The sequence below is a fragment of the Paroedura picta genome, chromosome 11 (genome assembly GCF_049243985.1).
Source record: "Paroedura picta isolate Pp20150507F chromosome 11, Ppicta_v3.0, whole genome shotgun sequence".
Classification (NCBI taxonomy): Eukaryota; Metazoa; Chordata; class Lepidosauria; order Squamata; family Gekkonidae; genus Paroedura; species Paroedura picta.
The window spans coordinates 9,685,406-9,710,995 of record NC_135379.1 but is presented as its reverse complement, the minus strand read 5'-3'; the positions used below and the strand labels follow the sequence as shown (position 1 = coordinate 9,710,995).

At 48.7% G+C, this 25,590-nt stretch overlaps 1 protein-coding gene across 1 annotated transcript in view; it reads left to right on the top strand.

Annotated features, from left to right (window-relative positions):
* PITRM1 (pitrilysin metallopeptidase 1) overlaps nucleotides 1-25,590 on the top strand; it is a 29,730-nt gene that overhangs the window by 1,129 nt on the left and 3,011 nt on the right. The window contains exons 2-23 of the mRNA XM_077303874.1: nucleotides 1,992-2,115; nucleotides 3,369-3,475; nucleotides 4,117-4,268; nucleotides 5,680-5,794; nucleotides 5,890-5,986; nucleotides 7,188-7,348; nucleotides 7,880-8,006; nucleotides 9,206-9,294; nucleotides 10,417-10,545; nucleotides 11,430-11,543; nucleotides 12,489-12,585; nucleotides 13,374-13,508; nucleotides 14,605-14,743; nucleotides 15,560-15,676; nucleotides 17,068-17,200; nucleotides 18,121-18,241; nucleotides 19,480-19,556; nucleotides 20,400-20,565; nucleotides 21,086-21,186; nucleotides 22,812-22,932; nucleotides 24,299-24,370; nucleotides 25,386-25,498. Coding sequence (XP_077159989.1) covers nucleotides 1,992-2,115; nucleotides 3,369-3,475; nucleotides 4,117-4,268; nucleotides 5,680-5,794; nucleotides 5,890-5,986; nucleotides 7,188-7,348; nucleotides 7,880-8,006; nucleotides 9,206-9,294; nucleotides 10,417-10,545; nucleotides 11,430-11,543; nucleotides 12,489-12,585; nucleotides 13,374-13,508; nucleotides 14,605-14,743; nucleotides 15,560-15,676; nucleotides 17,068-17,200; nucleotides 18,121-18,241; nucleotides 19,480-19,556; nucleotides 20,400-20,565; nucleotides 21,086-21,186; nucleotides 22,812-22,932; nucleotides 24,299-24,370; nucleotides 25,386-25,498 — 2,607 coding nt within the window. The remainder of the gene's footprint in view (nucleotides 1-1,991; nucleotides 2,116-3,368; nucleotides 3,476-4,116; nucleotides 4,269-5,679; nucleotides 5,795-5,889; nucleotides 5,987-7,187; nucleotides 7,349-7,879; nucleotides 8,007-9,205; nucleotides 9,295-10,416; nucleotides 10,546-11,429; nucleotides 11,544-12,488; nucleotides 12,586-13,373; nucleotides 13,509-14,604; nucleotides 14,744-15,559; nucleotides 15,677-17,067; nucleotides 17,201-18,120; nucleotides 18,242-19,479; nucleotides 19,557-20,399; nucleotides 20,566-21,085; nucleotides 21,187-22,811; nucleotides 22,933-24,298; nucleotides 24,371-25,385; nucleotides 25,499-25,590) is intronic.

Here is a 25,590-nt window from a genome sequence, read left to right as displayed (position 1 = left end):
GTCTAGGGTGACATAGCCTGAAAAATATTTCATGGTCCAGCAGTTGAAGATGGCTGAGATAGGGATTCAGAGGACTGTTGTCCTGTCCTCCTTTCCCAAAATTGACTAGGGACCCCATGATATAGTGTTCTCCACGGCCTCCCGTGTGGGTGGAAGAGAGATCTTGTCTCTTGCCCCAGAGGGACGGACCAGAACCGATGGGATGGAATTAATTCAAAAGTAATTCCGTCTCAACATCCGGAAGAAGTTCCTGACAGATAGAGCAGTTTCTCAGTGGAACAGGCTTCCTCGGAAGGTGGTGGGTTCTCCAGAGGCTGGATAGCCCACTGACGGAGAGGCTGATTCTGTGAAGGTTCAAGGGAGTGGCAGGTGACAGTGAGTGAGCGATAGGGTTGTGAGTGTCCTGCATAGTGCAGGGGGTTGGAGTAGATGAACCAGGAGGTAACCTTCCAACTCTATGATTTTATTTATGGGTCACTCCTGCAGGACCTAGAGCTATCGGAAGGATGCTGGCCTTAATCGCCCACGGCTTCTCTGACATCCTACCCCAGGGGGGGTCCCCAGTCTCCTTTGAGCCATGGGCCCCTTTGGAATTCCGGCACAGGGTGGATGGGCACAACCACAAAATGACTGATCTGCTGAACTGCACACAAGGGAAGTGCAGGGGAGATGAGGGAGAAGAAAGAAAGTCTAAAACCAACACTGTGCTGGTAGCTGCTGCTGAAACAGCATTATTTTTATCTGCCCAGCCGGTTGGACTGCCGGTGGCCAGTCAGAAACCCTGCTGGACGAGTGCCTCGCCCACATTCTACACACACTTCACAGGCTCCAGGAAACAGCACCAGGCAGGTGCCGAGTTCGAGATCCTTGCCTTAGCTTCTTTGCTCCTGCACAGGTTTTGTTCTTCCTAACCCGCATCTTAAGTCCCTAGTTTCTGTCTTGTTCCTCTTGGCCCATCCTGCCCCATCCTGCTCACTTCCCACCCCACCAGGGACAAACTTGCATAATGAACATTTTGTATGGCAGACATATAAGCACATGCTTGGACGGATGGTGTGCTTATCTATGCACCCTTGAGTGCTGATAACCAATGACCTCCATAAGACAAAACTGGGGTTTAGGGTTTGCACTTGGACTGGCAGGTCCAAATTTGTGCCCTGGTTTAAATGGGATGTTGACCGAACCTACCCATGTGGCAGTGTTTTTGTTCGGTCAGTGCATATTACTGTAGAAGCCCTTCCCCTAATTAGTTGTTTTACACAAACATCCCCCCCTCCCCACACACACATGCATGCCCAATCTCTCTTTAAAGCTTTTCAGTTTTTAGAAACTGACTAGCATCTCAGTATTCTAGCTTGTTCAAAGAAGGTATTTAGTTTGCTGGGACAGGAAAAATCCCATGTGTTCACATGAGGGAATTCTAAAAATTGATGCAGTGAATGCTGTCCATTCTTGACTTTTTTGTGCTTTAATCTGGTATAAGTAAATTGTAGATGTCTATTGTATTTTTGGCTTGCATTTTTCTGCCCCGTGGGAAGCATGTAGCCGAATTGCTTTGAGCCCCCCCCCCCCTTTTTTTAGTAATACGGAAGCTTTAAAAATAAATTTTAAACACACTGTAGCCTGCATGTTATAGAGCCTCTTGTGGTGCAGAGCGGTAAGGCAGCAGTCTGAAAGCTTTGCCCATGAGGCTGGGAGTTCGATCCCAGCAGCCGGCTCAAGGTTGACTCCGTCCTTCCGAGGTCGGTAAAATGAGTACCCAGCTTGCTGGGGGGTAAACGGTAATGACTGGGGAAGGTACTGGCAAACCACCCCGTATTGAGTCTGCCATGAAAACGCTAGAGGACGTCACCCCAAGGGTCAGACATGATATGGCGCTTGCACAGGGGATACCTTTTAGCCTGCATGTTACCTGTAGAATTTTGGGAGCTCAGGGTATGCATTCACTGATTTGCAGAAACCAAAACCGTTTCCGGGTTTAATCCTTTTAGAAACAGCCACCATCTCCCCACGCCCTTCAGCCAGCATTCGTGGAGGGGGAGAAGCAGCCCAGCAAATGAAAGAGCCCTCCAGTACAAAGTCGGAGACCATATCGAAGGGTTCACGGTAAACCAGGTAGCGTGGCTTTTTTTGTTGTTCCTTATTTTGCTATCATTGCATGGCTTTGTGATGCCCCTCTCTGAAAATTGGGGGGTGGTTCGCTCTGGTCAGACTTTTCTCCACTGATAAAATGTTTCCTGCATTGAGGAATTTTGCACCGGGCATCGGCTTGCACAGCATGTCATCTTTCTTGACCTGGAAATGCAGTCTTGAATACAGCCAGCTGTCATGTCACCTATGGGTGCCTGTGGCCAGGGGGTGTGGGGGGAAAGGTGTTTTTTTGGGGAAACTTCCATGCCATTGTTGGCATTCTTCTGGGAGTCTGTAACAAGTGTCCAGGTAGTGGTCAAAATTAAGGAGAACTTCTCAACTCTTTTACCATTGAGAACCCCCCAAAACTTTTTGGAGATTCGAGAAACCCCAGAAGTGGTGCACTTATGCAGAATACGGTTAGGAAGCATAGGTGTGCACAGGGTACCACCCCTTCCCATCCCCTCATGGCCCATTTTGGGAAGGGGGCCCGACATGACTATAAATGGCCGTATCAGCCGATAGATGTTTAATACATTTTAAAGATATATTACAAATTAATTAACTTCCACCCATTTGGGAAACCCTTCCAGGGCCGCCAAGAAACCCCTGGGTTTCACCAAACCCTGGTCGAGGAAAACTGTATTAGAGTATTGGTTGCAGCCTGGGTCAACCTAGTTTCTGCCTGCTGCTTGCTGGTTAAACTGACTAACCAGGGTCCGGGCATTCCAATTTAGCCTAGTCTAATCTCGCAGGATTGTTTGAGGAGAGGCAACCCCTGTGTTCAGCCTCTTAGAGTCGCCATTGAGAGAAAACCAGAGCACGGATATCTGAAATAAATGCGTGTTGCCTGACCGTTCTGGATAAAAACACGCCTTAGTTAATCAGCCCCTTGGAATATGGCTGGAAAGGAGTCGCCCTAGATGTGAGGCTGACAGCCAGTTTGTGGCATGCGCTACACCAGAATCCACCCTGCAAAGAGTTCCTACAGCTCCTAACTGAAGGGTGAATGACCAATTTTGGCAAGCGTCTAGAAACTTTAGAACAGGGGTAGTCAACCTGTGGTCCTCCAGACGTCCATGGACTACAATTCCCATGAGCCCCTGCCAGCAAACGCTGGCAGGGGCTCATGGGAATTTTAGTCCATGGACGTCTGGAGGACCACAGGTTGACTACCCCTGCTTTAGAAGACTTGTCAGTGCAGTCTTGTAGACAACGTGTGTGTCTCCCCGACTCAGGTGACGCCTGTCCCCGAGCTCTTCTTAACGGCTGTTCGACTCAATCATGATAAGACCGGAGCCAGGTACCTGCATGTCGCTCGGGAGGATTCCAATAACCTCTTCAGGTATGTGGCTGCACAGCTCACACGGCATTTTAAAGAAATTGCTGCTGCTTCAGAAACGCGTGTCCCTGGCCCCAGGGGTGAGCTGGAGGGAAGAAAGGGCCCTCCCCTACAAAGGAGAGAGGGGCAGAGGACGGCAGAGCGAGCCAGCCCGTTCCACACAGGTTGACATGGCTTAGCTGGGTGCAAGCCATCGGCTTGCTCTGTTTGCCTTCCCCAGGCTAAGCCCTTCCACCCTGGCCTGGGCTAGCCCAAGTGAGAAAGGGAGGAGGTGATCGGCTTGCCAGGGAATTGCCCTGTGGCTATAGCAGCCAGCCTGGTCTTTGGCTGACGCTCTTGGAAGCCTCCTGATGGCTCTTGGCAATCCTTTCTGTCACACTTTCCTTCAAAAGCAGAATAACTCCATATATCCCGGCCTAGTGGAGCACTAGGACAAGGGAAATCAGGGCCCTGAGGAACCTTAAGCAGTTTTGCAGGGTCTGTAAAACAGCCGTTCCGCCAGGTCTCTGGCTGAGGCCTGCAAGAACATCAAAATTCTACTGTTAAATTTGCATGCCGCCTTCCCAGGGTTCTGCATTATATGTCTGGCCTTATCTGTAGGACAGCACTGCTCCGTTTTTAGCTGTTTCACCGCTTGCTTACAGCGTTCAGTTCCGGACCACTCCGATGGACAGCACGGGCGTCCCCCATATTCTGGAGCACACAGTGCTCTGTGGGTCTCAGAGGTACCCTGTCCGGGACCCCTTCTTCAAAATGCTGAACAGGTCACTCTCCACGTTCATGAATGCGTTTACAGGTGAGCTCTGGATAATTCATCTCCTTTTGGCTTCTGGCCAGGTTATGGCCATGCATTGTTATGATGTCACCCCCCTGTTTCTGTTATGCAAACGGGTAGTTCAACTGGAGAGCCTCTTGTGGCGCAGAGTGGTAAGAAATGCTGTCTGAAGCTGTCTGCCCATGAGGCTGGGAGTTCAATCCCAGCAGCCGGCTCATGTTGACTCAGCCTTCCATCCTTCCGAGGTCGGTAAAATGTATACCCAGCTTCCTGGGGGGTAAACGGTAATGACTGGGGAAGGCACTGGCAAACCACCCCGTACTGAGTCTGCCATGAAAACGCTAGAGGGCGTCACCCCCAAGGGTCAGACATGACCCAGTGCTTGCACAGGGGATACCTTTACCTTTAGTTCAACTGGATCTTCCAAAACGATGTTAGTTCCACAAACCAAGAAGCTTATGGGCTTGTGCTCACACTCCATCGGTGCCCTCTGTCTTCCTGGCAGGATAAGGTCCGCACAGTTTTAAGCGAAATGGAGTGGAAAATACTGTTCCTGGTTCTAAACAAGCTTATAGTTGTGAGCACCTGAATTTGACGTTGGCCACGGAGAATTCCCGCGTCGGGTTCTTTGCGGCCGACGTTGAATTGAGACGCTTTTTGACAAAAAGGATGGATGAATTTCGATGACCCTGCTTGAATGCCTTTATCCTGACGAAGGCTTGTAGCCGAAACGTCTTACCCCGTGGAACACTGTGGGTTCCCCTTTTTGATACTTTAAGCAATAAATCGACCGCACCGATATAAATTGCTTTGGCATTAATAATTGTAAGCTTATGTAGGGTCATGCACTGTTTCTTACTGGAGCTTATTTCTAAGCTGCTTTTTCAGTCAGTCTTCATTAATCCCCTGTTTGGGGAGGGGGGACCATTTTCACACGATGCAAGAGTGCTGGGAGGGATTCAAGTCATGACCTCATAGTAAGGAAAAGCTCTTCCTGGGGTCCTGTAGACCTGTTGCTACCAGTTAATACTGGGTTAGAGAAGTCGGCGCTAAGGCCAGGGCTTGTTCCGCATGTGTAGCATAACGCACTTTCAGGGTGCTTTTGCAGCTGGATTTTCCTGTGCAGAACAGGGAAATGGACTTCTAAGGTGCATTGAAAGTGCATTAACCAGTGTGTGCGGAATGGACCCTGGTCTAAAGACTTCAAGAACTTTGGTAGCCCCTGGACCGCTGCTGTCTTCGTGAGCAGGAGTCGAAAAGTACTGGCTCACCCACGAAGAAAACGTGTATGCTTTACAGATTTCAGTCGATAAATGAATTGATAGATCCACTGTGCGTCCCATACTAGATCTGCAAGGCAAAATGCTCAGGAAGAACTTTGTTAAATAGTATTAATTGTAATATATGTATATATTCCCCCCCCCCCTTACAGCTAGCGACTATACACTATACCCGTTTTCCACCCAAAATCCCAAGGACTTCCAGAATCTTCTGTCTGTTTACCTGGATGCAGTGTTTTTCCCCTGCTTGAGACCTCTGGATTTCTGGTAAGGGCGCAGAATTTCTGTCCAGACTCTGGTTGGTAAGAGCCAGAGGAGGGCTCGGGAAAGGTTTGTCCAACGTGTCTCTTGATGTCTTGTAGGCAAGAAGGCTGGAGGCTAGAACACGAGAACCCCAGAGATCCTCAGACCTCATTAACCTTCAAAGGAGTGGTTTTTAATGAAATGAAGGGTGCCTTTGTAAGTGCTTTTAAAATTGCATTTTGCTTCCGTTTCCTCTTTGGGAGAGCATCCGCTGAGAATTAAAATGCATATCTTCGTGCTGTTTCCCAGTAGTTAGATCCCAGATAAGGCCGATTGGAACGAAAATGGATTAAGCGGAGCCTTTTGGAAGGCTGGGTTCCAAACGACCTTGTGTAGGGTGCATTTATTTTAGTTTTGGTTTATGTTTATACCCTCATCTTTCTGCCCTTACTAAGGCCACTCAGCTGACCGCATGACTTGTTGCCGTTGGGGGAGATGTAGGAATGAGGGTGTTGCTCAGTCTTGGGCTGAAAATGAGGGTTGGAAGGCAAGTTTGTACTTCCTCCTTGAAAGATTCCTTGGACATCCCTGCGGGAGCTGAGCTTTCTGGAAAAACAGGCTTTCTTCCCCGTCCACACTGATCTCTCTCTATGCAGATGATTCTATTGGGAGACACTGTGCCCCGTAACATATGTGTGTTTGTGGAAGGTAGGAGTGTAGTTCTTCATGGCAGATCCCGCTTATGTAAAATATTGGAGATCTACCTTTTCTAGACTGCACTGGGCTAATCAAACCCGTTTCCAAACTGCCCCCCCCCCTGAAGTTCTTCAGTATTTTTGGGACGGAAGTCGGAAGAAATACCTACAGTTCAGGAATGGCAATGTAAAGTTATGGAGCTGTCTAGTTTTGCAAAACTAACCATTTTAAAAGTTGCTGGTAAAACCAGCTTTTATTGAAGTTTACAGAAGTTTACATAGAACAAAGCGAAACTAACCATTAATGTAGGAGACAAATATACCTCAGACTTTGACATAGAATGGAAGCTATGGAAAATTAATATGGAAAAAAATTAAAACAAAGATATGATTATAAATATTAAGGATGGCTCTGTATTTCATAGAGCATCTGTTATATATTAGATATTCCGATACAGCAAAAGTTTATATACTGGAGGAAAAAAGGGTAAGGATTTTTTCTTGGTAAGTGAAGTTGGAAGTCATTTTTAAATCACACAATACTTATTTTTCTTCTTTTCCTGTTTCTCTTTCTCCTTATATGTATAAATATCTTCCATCTGTTCTTCTGTAATCTGTAATTCTGTAATCTGTATATAACCTTGAATTGAAAAATATTAAAAAACAGTCTTTTCGTGATGGTCGCTGAGTGTTTTTGGTCTTACTGAAGTGTTTCTTTCAAGACAGATAATGAGAGGCTGTTCTCACAGCACCTCCAGAACCACCTTCTCCCCGATCACACGTATGCCGTCGTCTCTGGAGGGGACCCCCTGAAGATCCCAGACCTTACCTGGGAGCAACTCAAAGAGTTCCACGCCTCCCATTACCACCCCAGCAATGCGAGGTAGGCAGAGGTGACCTTGGGCTTTGTTTAGCAAGGAGAAGGCAGCTTTGGTGTAGTGGTGAAGAGGGGCAACCTCTAATCTGGAGACCCGGGTTTGATCCCCCACTCTGCCTCCATATGCAGCCAGTTGGGTGGCCTTGGGCCAGTCCCAGTTCTCTCAGAGCTCTCTCAGCCTCACCTACCGCACAGGGTGCCTGTGGTAGGAAGGGGAGGCGATTGTGAGCTGCTTTGAATCTCCTTCGGGTATTAAAAAGTGGGGTACAACCCTCCCCCCCCCGCTCTTTTCTTCATTCTCATATTGCACTCAGGACTAGTATGAAGCCGGTTCAAGGCCAGCCTTTCAGCTTTACTGGATTCTGAAGTTTGAGGGGTGGCCAGGACTGCATTCAGCATGGCGTGAGGGTTTGCAGCCAGATGGGGAGCCGGTTCTGCTAGAATGGGGGTCTTCCAAGCCAGCAGCCCTTTGTGGATGGGGGCAGTGGAATATCTAGCCTTGTCCTAGCGTAAGGATACCCTTGCATCCAATGACAGGTTCTTCACGTATGGGAACTTCCCACTGGAACAGCACCTGAAGCAAATTCAAGAGGAGGCGCTGATCAAATTCCAGAAAATTGAACCCAATACAGGGGTCCCCCCACAGCGACTCTGGGACAAGCCCGTGAGTTTTAAACCCTTGGTTATACTGATTTCTTATCCTGTTTTTTTTCATGGACAGAAAATTCGGTAGGGTACTCGCCAGGGTAACAAATGGGCAGGAATGTTTCTAATGGCCCGTCCTGGCATGGCAAAGCACAGATGCTTCTCCACTTGACCTCTCTCTCCTTCCGATAGAGTAGTAGTGTGGATTATTCTAGATCAGGGGTAGTCAAACTGCGGCCCTCCAGATGTCCATGGACTACAACTCCCATGAGCCCCTGCCAGCGAATGCTGGCAGGTGCTCTTGGGAATTGTAGTCCATGGACGTCTGGAGTGCTGCAATTTGACTATCCCTGTTCTAGATTCTATTCTAGATTTTAATGAGCTTCGTGCTCAAAGGGAGTCTCAAGAGATTGAAAATGTGTGTGTCTGGGGGTGGGGGGGGGTTGCTTCTCTGCTGCACTTGGTTGCTGGGGGAAAGGGGGAGATGTTTTTCATCTGGCATAAATCAAGTTGTGATGGGTGCTTCTAGCCAGCTTGGCGTAGTGGTTCAGAGCGGCGATTTCTGATCTGGCAAACCAGGTTTGATTCCCCGTTCCTCCACGTGCAGCCAGCTGGGTGACCTTGAGCTAGCCACAGTCCTGATAGAGCTGTTCTGACCAGACAGTAAAAGTGGGGTATAAAAACCAACTCTTTTTCTTCTTAGATGGGCTTCTTGAACTACTACTTTGCACGGAAGTCTTCTTCCGTAAATGAGCCCTTTGCAGTTCATGCTCGCACTCCTGTTGGAAAGGGCCATAGCTCAAAGGCAACATGGATGCTTTGAATGTGGCAATTCACAGGTTCAGTCCCTCTCGTCTCAAGTTGAAAAGAACCAGAGCGAGGAAAGGCTTCTGTCCGAACTCTTCCCGAGCTGTTTCTCAGAGTGGACGAGGCCAATACGTTTAACTAGAGCAGGGGTAGTCAAACTGCGGCCCTCCAGATGTCCATGGACTACAATTCCCATGAGCCCCTGCCAGCGAGCGCTGGCAGGGGCTCATGGGAATTGTAGTCCATGGACATCTGGAGGGCCGCAGTTTGACTACCCCTGAATTAGAGCCTCTCATTGGAGACTCATCTTGCCAGCAGCATCTGTTCTAAATGTTAAATGGGGAGGGGGAAGTCCTAGAAAGAGAGGGAGCTACATTCCCCACCCTGAATCGTTCTCTTCTCGTTCCGCAGAGAGAGTGTCACGTCACGTGTGCTGCAGATTCCTTTGCTACGGACCCAAAGAAGCAGACCATGGTCAGCGTCAGCTTCCTCCTGGCTGAGTATGTGGGTCAGAAAAGTAAAAATTATCGTGATTGTTTTTTTCCCCCCCCTGCAGAGGGTTTCATTGGGAGCATCTACAACAATGAAGAGCCGTGTTTCCTGATTGCCCATTCCTGGTTTTTCTGCACAGACCTAACCCCAGATTTATCAGTGGGTAGTTTCAGTCACCCAAAACTGGTTTGCAGCTGTCCTGGAGATGCTAAGCCCTCAGTCAGATCTTGCTTCCCTCTTTTGCATCGTTTCAGTACAAGGGAGGTAGCAGAATCCTAATTAGAGACGTGAAAGTTTTCACCAGGAGGGCCAGCAAACCCCCCTCAAGGTGCCAGGTTCAGGGCTTTGACTGTGGTTAGAATTAAGCCACTCTGCTGAAAGCAATGCAATGGGATTAACTATTGCCAAAATCCAACAGCGTGGAGACTGCCTGCCCCACCTGGAAATATTCCAAGCTCTTTATTCCATTTTTAGAATCATAGAATTATAGAGTTGGAAGGGACCTCCTGGGTCATCTAGTCCAACCCCGTGCACTATGCAGGACACTCACATCCCTATCACTCACCCACTGTAACCTGCCACCCCCTTGAACCTTCACAGAATTATCCTCTCCATCAGATGGTGATCCAGCCTCTGTTTAAAAATATCCAAAGATGGAGAACCCGCCACCTCCCGAGGAAGCCTATTCCACTAAGAAACCGTGCTCTGCCTTTGTGGAGCAAGCAGCCCCTCCAATAGAAATTAACCACATGAGCGTCCTTTTACAAGCCCTCTCTGTATTAGAAAAGAAAGCAGGAAGGGTGTTTGCATCCGTAAGTTAAACCATTTCTCAATAGGTATCATAATCGCAAATTATATTTGCCTTGGTTCTGTTCCGTACAACAACCCTGTAAGGTAGGTGGCTGTTGTGCTCATCAACCAGGAGCTGCGGCTGGGCCTGAGCCACTTGCCCTAAAGCCGCCTTTGTGGTCAAGATGAGCTTTTAATGAGCTCATTCTGTCTGTCCCTGTGCCGTGTTGTAGCAGAGGCAATATACGGCATTCTCTAAATGTAGACCAGTACTTTGACATATGTATTTTCCGACTCCCGAGATCTTGTTCTAAACTTTCCTGTTTGTTTGTTTTTTTTAGCATTACAGATAACTTTGAAACGTTCACGCTAAGCCTCTTGTCTTCGCTGTTAGTTGGTGGCCCAAATTCCCCGTTTTATAAAGCTTTAATCGAAGCTGGCCTGGGGACAGATTTTTCGCCAGATGTTGGGTAAGTTCGTTGCTCTTTCAGTCACCACTGAGAGAATTAAACTCTGGGCTTTAAAGGTACCCCCGGACTCAGACTTCATTCCGTTGCTTCATCACGGCTACCCCCCTGAATCGATAATTCACAATGTAGTCAGGGCTGTATTTACATGAAAATCGGCCCAAGGCTGTTCCGCTTATGTGGCCCTTTCACCTCCCATTTTTAAGTTTATAAATTACATGAGCGATAATTGTTGTTCTTGTTAGGTGCGAAGTCGTGTCCGACCCATCGTGACCCTGTGGACAATGATCCTCCAGGACTTCCTGTCCTCTACCATTCCCCGGAGTCCATTTAAGTTTGCACCTACTGCTTCAGTGACTCCATCCATCCACCTCATTCTCTGTCGTCCCCTTCTTCTTTTGCCCTCGATCTCTCCCAGCATTAGGCTCTTCTCCAGGGAGTCCTTCCTTCTCATGAGGTGGCCAAAGGATTTGAGTTTCGTCTTCAGGATCTGGCCTTCTAATGAGCAGTCCGGGCTGATCTCCTCTAGGACTGACCGGTTTGTTCGCCTCGCAGTCCAAGGGACTCTCAAGAGTCTTCTCCAGCACCAGAGTTCAAAAGCCTCAATTCTTTTGACGCTCGGCGTCAAAGAGATAATAAAATACATCATTACTGTGATATATATCAGTATGTTAAATGAAACACGTTGTGATTGGTACTAACCTTTATAAAAAATGTGGAATATAGGCCCCTCTTGATCTTGAGGCCCTGGGCTGAAGCCTAGTTAGCCTATAGGGAAATCTGGCCCTGAATGCAGTCATTGATGTTTCGTTTCCCCCCCTCCCAGAAACTATTCTCTCAAGACTCCGGTTCTGAGTTGTGAAATGTTTCCCCCCACTACATTTCAGATTCAATGGTTCCACCAGAGAGGCTTACTTTAGCGTCGGCCTTCAAGGGATCGCAGAGGAGAACATCAACACCGTGAAGCAAATCATTGCTAGAACCATCGATGAAGTTATTCAGTAAGTCCAAGATGCTCTTCCCACCTCTCCAGCTCAGGCGCAAACTGTTGTGCGTGATACATGATTTCAAAGCGGCACTGAATTCGGCCTGTGTGCATTCTGGTCGGTTCCCCAACTGGGTGTGTTGGAGATGGGAAGGAAGAGATTTCCTCCTGTGGTTGATGAACCTTTCCTCAGGCAAGTACGGTTTGAGAACCCCCTGTGGAAAGCCCTGTATCGTCTTCAGCTGGACAGAAAGAAAGCACATGAAGAGCTGCTGTTTGAATGTTCTTTGAATGGCTTTAGGAGGAGCCTGTGTCCTGTGCTACTCTCCCAGTGGCATGCTGGAGTTCAGTGTGCAGTGAATGTGCATCGCTTGGGAGCAGAGATAATTGCTACTACGTTTGTGCTCCCATTTTTCCACGTACCCCTGATTTCACCCCTGTTGAACACATAAGAAGGTTTTTGTCAGCATTACAGCAAGAAAGAGGAGGGGAAAAAATCCCAGGGGACCCACAAGATAAACACACAAGGATAATACACGATAGAAATAGTGTAATGAAACTTCATAGCAGTTCTGGAACAAATAGTAACAGTATAATACCAAAAGCTATTTTTCAGTTGTTCCTTTTCATGACTCGTCTGTAGTATGTACCGTTTAAACATGTAGGAGACACAGATGCAAAAGGTGCCAGCTACAATCACTGTTTCGCAAAGGGGACGCTTTCTCCAGCAATGTGACAATAGTGATTCTCCTTAGTATTACTCAAGTGTAAGTTCATGAATTAGAAAGGTAACAGAACCTTTAATACAAAGAATCAGTCTTTGCAACAACGTACCTCATTCACTTTTGACATATGCTGTAGCTTTCTGGAGCACACAAACTCCTTTTCTTCCTACCTGTTTCCATTGCTGAGTCGGAAAGGGCTTGTCAGCTCAGGTTTGTTTTTGCCGTTTCCTTCCTAGGGATGGATTTTTGGAGGAGAGGATCGAAGCTCTGCTTCACAAAATTGAAATCCAAATGAAGCATCAGTCGACTAGCTTTGGGCTTGCCTTAACCTCGGTAAGCCCTTTTCCCCACTCTTTGTTTACTGAATATATTTAGGATATTTATTTCCTGCTTTTCTCACTCACGAGAATCCAAAGTAGTTTACAAGACCATCCCTCCCCTCTTCCATTTTATCCTCGCAACCCCCCCCCCCAAAGGAGCGAGCAGTGACTCATGAAAGCTCACAAGTTGCCACAAATGTTGCTTGTCTTTAAGGTGCTAATGGACTCTTGCTCTGTTCAACAACAATCGCTTAATTAATTATTAAATTTATATGTCTCCCTTCCCCGAGGGCTTAGGGCACCAACAACCCTGTGAGGCACATCAGGCCAAGAAAGACAGATTGGTTAAAGTCACCTGGTCAACTTAAGTGGCAGATTGAAATGTAAAATCTGGGTGCCTGACACTTTAATCACTAGGCATTGCTGGCTCTTCAAGGGCCCTTCTAGGCTGGTGGTTTTGACTGGTCAGGCATTGTCAGTAGATGACCTATTACTTGGTATCATCAGATATACTACGACATAATACGTGAAGCCAAGAATGCCTCAGTGTAGGTGACAGCTTACCTTTCTTATCTTGTTGGGTGTCGTTCATTAAAGGCCAGCTCCCTGCGCCTACCAGCTCTCCATAGCCAATCGGCTTCTACTTGGCCACCTTTTATAGCACATCTGCAGGTGAAAGTCAGATCTGTGTTGGGGTGTGACTGTTGCTTTCCTTCCTTTCCGAACAAAATAAAAACACGGTCTAGTAGTATACCCCTGTGTTTTGTCGTGGCATCGTCCCTGTCTCTTTCACCCCACTAGTTTATCGCCTCCTGCTGGAATCACGAGGGAGACCCCACCGAAGTGCTGAAGATTGCTGAGAAAACGGCTCGATTCAGACAGTGCCTCAAGGAGGACCCTCACTTCCTTCAGAAGAAAGTCAAGCAGTACTTCAAGGTGAAAAACCTATAGCCTTCCTCCCCAGTCTCCTGTATTTTGGCCTTGGAAATATATTATTGGTTCCGTTAGATTTGCAACAGAGCTGCTGTTACTTCTCCCTATTTGCTAGCTAATGCCTAGGGCTAGGGCTAGGGTCCGGCTTCCTTCCCGGACACAGGGCTCTTCACCGTTCCTTCCCTTATTGTCAGGATAACATAAGAAGGCCCCACTATGAGGCCGGGTCCCATGACTGTATCACTTCCTGTCAGGGTTGTGCTCACTTCCTGAAGGGTTGACATTGGCTTGGGGAGGAGATGCTAAGTGCGCTCTTACCATGTGACCTATAGCTTCTTAGGTTAACTGTACATTTGTGGATATGAGTGACCCTGAAGCCACTACCACACTGCTGCTGCAGTGCCAGAGACTCTCCCTCAGGATCTGTGTTAACAGAAAGATTCTGGTTGGTAGACGTCATCCTTTCAGTGCTTTTCTTCTCCACAGTGAGGTTGGGCCTTGTCTCAGCTTTAGCTGTCTTGTGGACACTGCCATAACAGTGACCCAGGCGTTCCGAACCTTACTGGGCCTGTGGGCACCTTTGGAATTCTGATGCGGCATGAAGGGCACAGCCACAAAATGGCTGCCGCAGGAGTTGGGGCCAGCCACAAAATGGCCGCCGCAGGAGTTGGGGCCAGCCACAAAATGGCCACTGCAGGAGTTGGGGCCAGCCACAAAATGGCTGCCGCAGGAGTTGGGACCAGACACAAAATGGCTGCCACAGCTACCCTTCAATCACATAGTGACAATCTTGGCGGTGTGGGAGCAGCTCCTGCCAAAGCAACATTAAAAAAAAACTGTACAGTCAATCAGATCTGATCCCCAGTGGCTCCCCAGAAGCCTTGTTCCACAAAAGCCCCCACCTGGCCCTGGTCATGTCCTAAAAACGTTTGGTAGGCTTCAAGAAAGATGTCAGCGGGTGTCATGGTGCCCTTGGGGACCCTTGATCCAACACAGTGATTCCAGTCATTGTGATCCCTTGTGAGGAAAAGTGAAAGAGAAAACTTATCCATGCATTGATTTACTGTTTGTTGTCTTTGGCACGGATCTCGGCCAAAAGGATAACCCTCATCAACTTACTCTGTCGATGAGTCCGGATGAAGCCTTCTGCGACAAACAGGCCGCTCTGGAAGCAGCGAAACTGAAAGAGAAGATTGAGGCTCTTTCGGAGGAAGAAAAGAAAGCCACGTATGAAAAAGGTTGGCGTCTTCCCCTTTTTGACATGTTACTTGTTTTTTTTTAAAACAACGTGTAAGTTCAGGTGTGGTGTGTCCGTGGTAGGCCAATACACAGCTCGAAAGGAGAGATCTAGCTTTGCTTCATGGAACCATAGAGTTGGAAGGGGCCACACTGGCCATCTTGCCCAACCCTTTGCTCAGTACAGGATCAGCCTAAAGCACCCCTGGCAAGTGTCTGTCCAGCTGCTGCTTCAAGACCGGCAGCGAATTGGAGGGAGCTCCCTCCTCCCCCTGGCAGCTGATCCCATTGCTGAACTCCTATTCCAGGATATAAACTTTCAAGAGTCTTCAGACGTGAGCAGGAATGAAGATCCCCGGGTCCTTCGATCCTTGTCAGAAAATGGGAGGGGTGTTGTGAAGAATGCTTGTAAAGGACAAAAAGGTATGATGTCCATTGCAAGCAACTTGGTCGGAGCGGAGGGGAAATGTTTAGGAGCAGAAAAACAATACCTGCCATGATCTAAGAATCCTGGATCTCTATTCAGCCCTGGGGGTCCGTTGCTCTGAACGTGTGAATGAACTCATTGCCTACTCGACTGCACCCTTCCCACCTCTGACAGTGATAAAAAGTCTGGAGAGATCTCCATTCCTGCTCACTTCTCTTGCAAGAGCCCGGACAGCTCCCCCGAGAACCTTGTCAAACTTTCATTATTGCCTCTAAACTCTTGTTTCTGCTTGTCTGGCGAGCAGACGAAATAACTTTTTTGGACAGCCCGGACAGCACTCCTGGGTATAATTGAACGCTCTCTCTCTCTCTCTCTCTCCCACGTCTGCCAGGTTTAGAACTGATCGACATGCAGAGCAAGCCTCAAGACACTTCCTGCCTGCCGGCCCTGAAAGTTTCCGATATCGAACCCAGAATTGCCTTCACAGAGCTGGAGACGTCGCTTTCAGGTCGGGAGTAGCTCAGGCGTTGAGAACTTGTAGCTTCCTACCAAAACAGCTGATAGAAGCCCTGTCCGAGCATCGAGGTGCAGATCTGCTGGGATTCTCGTGGCAGCTTGTCTAGAATGATATTTCATAGAGATTGGCAGATGGTGGCTCCTTCGGGGGAAGCACAAACACCCTCGGCTCCTCCTTTAATCCCCTCTTTAGTTAACATTCAGCTGCCCTCAACATGCCCTGCCCTCAACATCCTCCGTTCTCATCAGGCCCTTCTTTTGGGGAAAGGCCAAATCGTTTCTTTTCCAATTTGCAAAGTAATATTTTTCTGCATCCCAAGGGGGTTTCCCCTTGGAATGGGAAGGCGACTGTAAGCCGCTTTGAGCCTCCTTCGGGTAGGGAAAAGCGGCATATAAGAACCAACTCTTCTTCTTCTTCTTCTTCTTCCCCTGAGCGTGCAGAAATGCATTTTCTTTGCCTTACCTCGTAAGAGTTCAGCAAACCATTTGATATTTAGTGGGGTGAAATAATACTTTAGATGGGGGTGGGAGAATTCCAGACTTCTCTTTTGATTGTGGGGAAAGGGGAGCTTGCATCACATTTTATTCATTTTCATATTTAATTAAAAAAAAAAAACACCTCCCTGCATGTAGCAATCTAGTATTGTGGAAGGAGGTTTCCCTGAGAGGGGAAATTACTGTGTGCAGGAAGGGTGTTGAGAAACACTTTGCTTCTTTGCCGTTGACAACCCCCTGAAATATTCTTCAGGTTTCAAGAAACCCCAGAAGTGGTGCGATCTTTCAGAATATGGTTGGGAAGCAGAGCTGTGTATATGCCCACCTGGGGGCCCCTCCTTCCCCCACCCCCTCCAGGCCCATCATTGGTCATTATAGGAGGGGAGAGCAGGTCGACATGACCATATACGGACATATTGCCCAATAAGTTAACAAATATAGAATTTATATTAAAAATAATTAATTCCCTCCCATTTGGGAAACCTTTCCAGGGCCATCAAGAGACACTCTTGTCCTCAGAGTTTTTAGGGTCATCAGAAAGAGACTAGACTTCCAGGCAATGCCTAGTTTCGTTGTGAGATTTGTAATAACGGTTGCACGGCCTCTCTTCGGTCCCCAAGAGGCCTCGTACTCTGAATGCTTTGGTTGTGTGCAGTAATTGCAAAGCTGAAGAAGCCTCACTGTGAAACTAGACATGACCCGGGAGTCTAGTTTGGTTCTGATGATATTAAAGACTGTGAAGGCAAGAACGTCCTTTCGTGTTTGATGTTAAGCTCTAGTAGGGATATGGGAATTCTTCTGTGTACTAGGTGCACCAACTGGCCTGGTCCTTGCATGCCTAGCTTTTAGGATGAGGGAGCGAATTTTTGTTTGCGTCTCTTCCTGCAGCTGAGGACGTGCCGATCCAGTACTGCGCTCAGCCCACGAACGGTGTGGTGTATTTCCGAGCCGTCTCCAGCCTGAACACCCTCCCTGAAGAACTGAGGCCTTACGTGCCGCTCTTCTGCGGTGTCATAACCAAGTAAGAGGGTTTGCTGTCTGCGTCTCTCGCCAAGAATACCCTAGCAAATTCGGAGAGGGAGAGCTTGCAAGGGATCCCGTTTGTTCCCCACAGGCAGCCAGTTCTTTTTTCATTCCGTCCCACTGCAATTCAAAGCGCACTATACAGCCGGAGGGATACCAGGATAAATGAAGCGGAGATTTAAGAAATAAACCACTAATTCAGTGCATAGCAGGCAGACTGCGGCAGCCGTATTCTACAGAAAGGACCAAGGCAGCTGTGTTCTAATCGGCCCATTGGATGCCTCTCCCATTAGGAGAGGAAGGAAAAAGTGGCTGTAAGCTGCTTTGGGAATCCTTCGGGTAGTGAAAAGCAGGATCTGGGGGGGGGGGGGGGGAACAGCTCTTTTTCTCTTGCCTAGGCAGTACTTTGAGGCTGAAAAGGAGAAGGATACGATTTTGTAGATGTGTGATATTTACAATCCTTATAATCACAGCAGAGAAGAGAATTTGTTTCTTTCTTGAGTTATTTTTTTGTTTGTTTCTGTTTGTTGCATTTCTATACCGCCCTCCCTTATGGCTCAGGGCGGTTTACAATAAAAAATGTACAGCTTGCAGCTCATAGTGCACAGAACACAAGAACAGTTTGAACCGGCTTATAAGAATTCCGAACTTAACCGCAATTTAACAGTTCAGAATGTGCAGCATACACCGTTGGCGGTTCATCCATGAGCGTTGTTCCATTTTGTGCACGGCTGATCTCTGTTGCCCTCCGTTGTCTCCGTTGGGCGTGGCTGGTGATTGGGAGGGGACTTCTGGTTTGGTTTTCCTCCACTGGCCTCAACCAAAGGCTTGGTGGAAGGGCTCCATTTTGCAGGCCCTGCGGCCCACAAATCTGCAGCTTCCAGCGGAGACCTTGACTGTCCCCTCTCCCTGTTACAGAATGGGGTGTGGAGCCCTCAGTTACAGAGAACAGGCCCAAGAGATTGACCTGAAGACGGGGGGCCTTTCCGTCAGCCCACACATCACTGCTGACGACTCCAATCTGGACGTGTATGAACAGGCAAGTGGCTCCCCTCTCACTTTGACATCCTCACATCCGGGTTTGGGGTGAGTTTGTTCTTCAGAGCGTCCAACACGAACCTTCCTGAACCAATTGACAGTGGTTTGCTACCTCAGTGACCTCTCCCATCCCATTCCCCCCCCCCCTCCTGAAATGGAGAATCAACAGGGACACGCTCCTACTGACGAATCAGGGTGACCAAGTCTGTTTCCGGTCCTGAATCTAGACTCTAACGCAGGGGTGGCCAAATTGTGTCTCTCCAGATGTCTGTGGACTACAGTGACCATGAGCCCCTGCCAGCAGTAAGGGGGTTATAGTCCACGGACATCAGGCGATCCACAGTTTGGCCACCCCTCCTCTAACACTGGGGTAGTCAACCTGTGGTCCTCCAGATGTCCATGGACTACAATTCCCATGACCTGCCAGCATTTGCTGGCAGGGGGTCATGGGAATTGTAGTCCATAGACATCTGGAGGACCACAGGTTGACTACCCCTGCTCTAAGGGATCTGGATAATAAATCTCCACCAAGACCACCAGAAGTTACTGTTCCATAGAGAGACATCTGGCAATCCATGGTTAGGTTTCTAAATTAGCCCGCATGAGACTGTTCAACCTAGAACATGCTTGAAATACTCTAGGCCAGGGGAAAATGAGAAAAAAGCCAAGAAGAGGATGGGGCGGTCTTACAGTTGGCTTGTAGTGAAGATCTGTGAAGGGTCCTTGTTCACGTCTCACACCTGTTAAAGAACAGGACCAGGGCGAGATGCACACCTTGGCTTCAGCCTCTGGGAGACAGACCTGTTTTAGAGTGTGGGTGCAAAGAATGATGGAGAAAAGTGTCCAGGAAAAGTTCGATGGCTCAAGCAGGGGTAGTCAAACTGCGGCCCTCCAGATGTCCATGGACTACAATTCCCAGGAGCCCTTGCCAGCATTCGCCAGCGAATGCTGGCAAGGGCTCCTGGGAATTGTAGTCCGTGGACATCTGGAGGGCTGCAGTTTGACTACCCCTGGCTCAAGGGCTCACTCTTTCAAAGGACATGGGGCAGGTAGAGTTTGTGGGACAGATTTAGATGGGGGGGGTAATGTTTGTGAAAGGGTGCACATCTCAGCCAGTTCAACGCCCCACCTTCTCTTTGAAATATATACATTTAAAGTTATTGAGGACCCGCACGTGACGTCTGGGTTTCTTCTTGTTTCTCTATAGAGATTTAATTTGTCCCCCGTCTCTTCTTGTAGGGGGTGCTCTTCTCTTCACTGTGCCTTGATAGGAATCTGCCAGCCATGATGCACCTGTGGATGGAAATATTCAACACGTACTGTATATTTTGGAAAATGACTGTTCTCTTTTATTTTATTCTTATTTATTTTTATTATAAATGTTTGTTTCCCTGAAACCTACTAATCAAGTTACCTACGAGTCAAGGGTAACGAGTCTCAAGGGGAACTGCTTTAAGTATTTGGAATGTTTTTTTTTTCTTCGCTGCAAGAAAGTTCTTTCCTTTTTGGTTTTGTGCATAGCTGTAATATACACATTTGTCTCCCTTCTTTTGCGATTCTGGGACAGCGATATGTTAAAAATGAATGGGACTTCCTTTAAGCTTTCCCACTGTTACCTGAGATGTATTAACTAGAAACCAAGCCCTTGGGTGTTTGAGGCAAGTGCTTGACCTACTCTATTATGAGCTGTTCACTCAAACAGCCCTATCATCCTGTTCCTCCATGGAGCAGCAGACAGCTTCATAGAACCATAGAGTTGGAAGGGGCCATACAGGCCATCTAGTCCAACCCCCTGCTCAATGCAGGATCAGCCCTAAGCATCCTAAAGCTTTCAGGTAGCTTCCAGGAGGGGGCAGCTGAGGAAGCCCAGTTTTCCTTGCTTGAAGTAATAGAATTGCTTGCCTTCAGATCATTTGCTGGGCGAAAATCCCATCCCCCCCAAATTGCTAGGGGATTTTTCTGTATGCCCTGGTTACCCAGGCTTGGTCCCTGGGAAGGAGATATCAATAAGGAGCTCTTTGGTGGTCCTGGGGTTTCAAGCAGGACGTTGGGAAGGGGCTGGTCTTCAAGGCTTGGCGGGGACTTCACATTTGGGCCTGAGAGTTGGTTGCCGTGAGTGGTTTATTTTTCTTTCTTTCCCCCCCCCCCCCCCTCCATAGTCCCCGTTTTGAGGACGAGGAACGTTTCAAAGTGTTGGTGAAGAAGACGGCTCAAGAGCTGTCCAATGGGATCCCCGATTCTGGACACATGTACGCCTCGATCCGGGCGAGCAGAACCCTGACGCCTGCAGGAGAGCTGCAAGAAATGTTCAACGGCCTGGAGCAGGTAAGGGGAGCGGGAAGCCGGGGACCAAGGCCTGTGAGGAAAGGCTGAGGGACTTGGGAACGTTCAGCCTGGAGAAGTGGAGAGCATTCACTGGCAGGGGCTCATGGGAATTGTAGTCCATGGACATCTGGAGGACCACAGGTCGACTACCCCTGCTCTAAAGCACTCTCTAAATGCTACTTTGCTATATTCAAAAGCAGGGCAGGTGCTATAGCTCAATGGGGGGGAAAAGCACCTGTTTTGTATGCACAAGGTCCCAGGTTCAATCCCAGGCACCTCCAATCCACGGGTCTCTGGTCACAGCTGTCAGGAAGGACTCACTCAAGCCCTTGGAGAGCCGTAGCCTGTTGGTCAGGTTTGAGCTCGATGGACCAGACGGGGCTGTTCCGGATGTGAAGCTGGTCCGGGATGCTGGTGCCAGCACTTGGATGTATGGGGTGGTGTCACAGCGACAGCGTCTGGTGGGACTTCTCCAGCAGTGCTTGGTTTTATATTTTGGATCCGGATCCATTGATTTCAGGTGAAGCTCATGAAGCGCATTGCGGAAATGCCCGATATTAAACCGGTCCTGCGCAAACTGCCCCGCATCAGGAAGCACCTGTTGAACAGCGACAACCTGCGGTGAGACCCTCTGTGCTGATATTGCACATCCCTGACCGGGGGGGGGGGGGATTTTCAGCCCCTTCCCTGGCCTTTCTGTCTAACCCGCGAAATGATTTCTAAAGCAGATCTTAGGAAATGCCTTGAACACATTTCCTTGCTCAAAGAGTCGGACATACCCAAATTGTGTCCCCAAATCGCTGCAGTTAGTGCAGTGGTTCTCAACCTGGGGGTCAGGACCCCTTTGGGGGTCGAACGACCGTTTCACAGGGGTCGTGGCAGGGCTAGCAGCTTGGCCAGGGAGGGGGGGGGCACCATCCACACAACAGCCTTGCAGGGTAGATCAAGACAGCGTTCATCTGTCTGGAGCAGCGGAAAAGAATGAGATCGGCCTGGTGGGACAAGAGGCAGAGCTGACCTGAGAAACCCCGGGGAAAAAACAAATTTATATACAATCATGAACACTGGATCTTCATGCCATTGGTCAGTTTCGGTTTAATTTCTGTGAAAGAAAACTTGCATAATTTTATGGCTGGGGGGTCACCACAATATGAGGAACTGTATTAAAGGGTTGCGGCATTAGGAAGGTGGTTTGTAAAGTATCATCATAAAATGATTTCAGTAGAGTGACTGGTGGGTATTCCTTTTGCCCTGCTGGGAGGCTTTCTCATTTGTCAGCCTGCCTGCAAGAGACAGAGGGGAAGCCTTCACCAGGCCAATGAGAAGGGACGTTTCAAACTGGCAGTCCCTCCTAGGAACGCTGGAAGTAACTGGTTGGCATTGTATGCGACACCATGCAGGGCTACTGCTCTGACCCAGGAAGGCTGACGCTTCCATTCTTAACTGGCATTCAGTAGATCGCAGCATTCCATCTCCTCTGGCTCATTGTGAATCCTTGTCAGGCATTTTTAAAATTCTTATTATTTCAGTGTATTAGTTGCCACTCTTGGCATCTCTCCCCCCCCCCCCCCTTTGTACTGATCTATTTTTCTGCATATTTTGGTAGTCTCCTGCCCACATGGGGACCCCTGGCTGACTTTCCACCCCAGGCTCTGTTGGACTGTGTTTGTTTCCTAGCTGGGCCAGCAAGGGGGTTCAGTACAGTGACGCTAATTCTCCCTTCCCTGGACTTCAGCTAGTATCTCCGCACTGCTTCTCCTGGCCGTTCTTTAAGGCTGCAGCACAGGATGTTGTTGGGCCCTTTCAGGGACGTGCTGCACATCAATGGCAGAGAAATCTCAGCCGGTAGATATTAGTGGCCGTTTCCGTTCCCCAGTACCAGAAAGGCCCACTAATCTATCTCACAGCCTGTCCCCCAAATCCTCCCATTTCTCTAGCATAGCACTTCCTGGAGGGCACAGCATTCGTATGGAATTACACCTCAGAAAGGAATTGTGTTTTTTTCCAGTGCAGCCGATTGACCAAATAGCCCTTGACTTTCCAAAACAGTACCGTTCAGCCGGAATCTTGGGGGGAAAATTACCTTCACGTACATCTCTAGATCCCAGCCTTGAGCATGGAGGGGTCGGGATATCCCCCATCCCTTACCCAGAGTGGTGGGGTTCAGCTTAGGCAGGTGGAAATGGGGAGGCGACGGGTTTCCCTGTCTCCAGAGCCACTGACTGTATACACTTCCGTCCTGCCAGGTGTTCAGTGAATGCCACGCCTCAGCAGATCCCCCAGGCTGCCAAAGCTGTAGAAAAGTTCATAAAGTGGATTGCAAGAAGTAAGAAGGAACGGAAGACTGTCCGCCCGCACGTGGTTGAGGTAAGGGGGTGGAGTCCTCGGCACGGCACCTCGGGAGCCAGCCCCTTTGAGCTCGGTAGGATTGACTTCTGCTTGGAGGAGTATAAGATTGCCTGGGATTTGATATCTGGAACTCTGGTAGGGAGGGCTCCAGTGATTCTCCTTTTTCAGTTCTTATTCAATTGAGAAACTTAATTGGTCATGTCTTTGATGCATACTCACTGGTGGCTTTATTGAGAGCCAGCTTGGTGTAATGCAGGGTAGTCAAACTGCGGCCCTCCAGATGTCCATGGAGTACAATTCCCATGAGCCCCTGCCAGCGAATGCTGGCAGGGGCTCATGGGAATTGTACTCCATGGACATCTGGAGGGCCGCAGTTTGAATACCCCTGGTGTAGCGGTTAAGAGTGGCAGCCTCTAATCTGGAAAACTGGGCCTGATTCCCCACACGCAGCCTGTCACAGTTCCTTCAGAGCTCTCTCAGCCCTATCTACCTCACAGGGGTTGTGGGGAGAGGAGGGGTAGGCGATTATAAGCTGCTTTGGACTCCTTCGGGCAGTGAAAGTGGGGTACAAAAAAGCCAGCTCTTCTTGAACACAAACCTTGTGAGGTTTAATGCATAGGGTCAGAACTGTGACTCTGGGTGGGGGGAGTGCCCAGATTTCCCCTCTGCCACAGTCCTAGGCAAGCCTCAGCTCTCTTTGCGACATTCACACAACTCTACCTTGCAGGGTTGTTGTAAACATTGTAGGAGGATGATGCTCATAGAAGGGCAAACCAAATGTTAGCTATTAATCTTGCCCCAGGCATCTCCCGGTTTAAAACTCCCACTGGAGAAGGACCGAGGGGCTTCCCCATATCTTCTGGCCTCCCGGCCAGCTTCTAATGATAAGGAGCCTTGGGCCTTCTTGTGCTGTCTGGGCACAGCTCCACATGCATCCCTTTTGCATGCAGAAACGGCACACAGAGATCTGGAAGAAAATAAAGGAGCCACAGCAGTCACAGAAGATAAAAGATAGGGCCAAGGCCGACGTTGCAAAATCGGGTAAAATATATTTTATTTATACTTTATTACTCAAAATTCCCTACACATTTTGCCAGCAGGCTTTGTCAGGGCAAACTGTTTTGTGATAATCCTTCAAAAGGAGTACTGATCTTGTTGGCAAGTTGCGTAGGGAATTTTAACTGGGTAATAAAGCTAATTTTACCTGATTTTGCACAGGGATCAAGGGTGCGCCTTGGTCATATTGCCTCGCTATTGGGCACATTATGTGCAGTACCACTAGCATGCAGCAGGGGGGGGCGCTGCAAAGGGGGGGGGGAGATGCACGAGTGGCCAAGGAAAAGGGTGACATCTGTGCCATTTCAACCAAGTCTCACATTTCCAGAAACCGTCGGATCCCAACGCTGCTGTCGGTGGAAACCCCACAAGTGCGCAAATCACAAGGAAACTGATCACAGTAAGTTTGCCTTGTTTGGATTCGGTGGCTGTTGCCAGTATCACACCACACTCCACCATGGACGGGATTCATTTTGGTCCAGGGAAGAGGCCATGAAGTTAGGAGAGCCGGCTGCTGGGCCCCCACCCTGAGCTTTTTGGGAAGGGAGGGGAAAAGGTGGTCGATTGGAGCACTAATTCCTCCCCCCCCCCCAGAAGAACTTGATTGTTTGTTCCTGCCGGGTCCAAATGGGATTTGTGTGCAATAGGAACGGTATTCTCTTCCGTATGCAGGAAGATGCATGTCCTTTGCTGCTTCTGTCCAGGAGAACAGAATATTGGATGCCTTGGGTGATTGGCTTCCAAAACAGGGAAGGGTGCTATGCTGTCCTCCCCAAAACCAAAGGGTTATGCATGGGGAGTCCTGGTCTTTGTAATAGACTCTTCCCCTCCCATCAGTTCTTTCCCAGTCCCAGACCTTGGCTTGCAGCAAATGAGGGTCTGTTTTGGAAGAACCTTGACCCCCATTTCAAGAGGGTTCTAATTCAAGTTCTCCTATTAGAAAGCCTGTTTGTTGGAACATGTCTTTTAAACACCTTTTATTAAAAAAAGCAAGAGTTAAAGTTTCAAATAGCCAAAGCATTTTTCTTGCCTTTAAGTGATAATTGCTGGGTTTGAGTCCAGAAGAGGCTTAAGGCCAACAAGCCTTTTGGCCAAGAGAGATCTGATGAAGGGAGCATTGACTTCTGAAAGCTCAGGCCCTCCAAAAATGCACTGGTCTCTATGGCGCGACGGGACTCTAATCCAGCAGTTCTCCTGCAGACTATCAGAGCTACCCCTCTGGAAGCTCTCTGAGGTTGCTCCCAAAATCAACCTCATCCTGCCAGTTTGTGGGGCAGAATGGACTGTTTAGCTCGGTGTACATTGGAAAGGCTCTTGGCACCCATTCGGTGCATAAGAAAGGGGGAAAGTGTTCTGCCTGTAGTTCTCTTGCCTGCGACGATCTGACCAAACAGGAACTATTCCATTTCCCCCAGGATCCCACTTTCAAGCCGTGTCAGATGAAGACCCATTTCCTTCTCCCCTTCCCGGTGAATTACATCGGGGAGTGCGTTCGAACCGTTCCCTTCACAACCGAAGACTATGCCAGGTAGGAGGATGGGAAGGCTGTGGGGATGCTGCAGAAATACGTGAAACTGCTGGTGGCAGTGAAAAAAAGGACTGCAGGTTGAGACAGCGCTG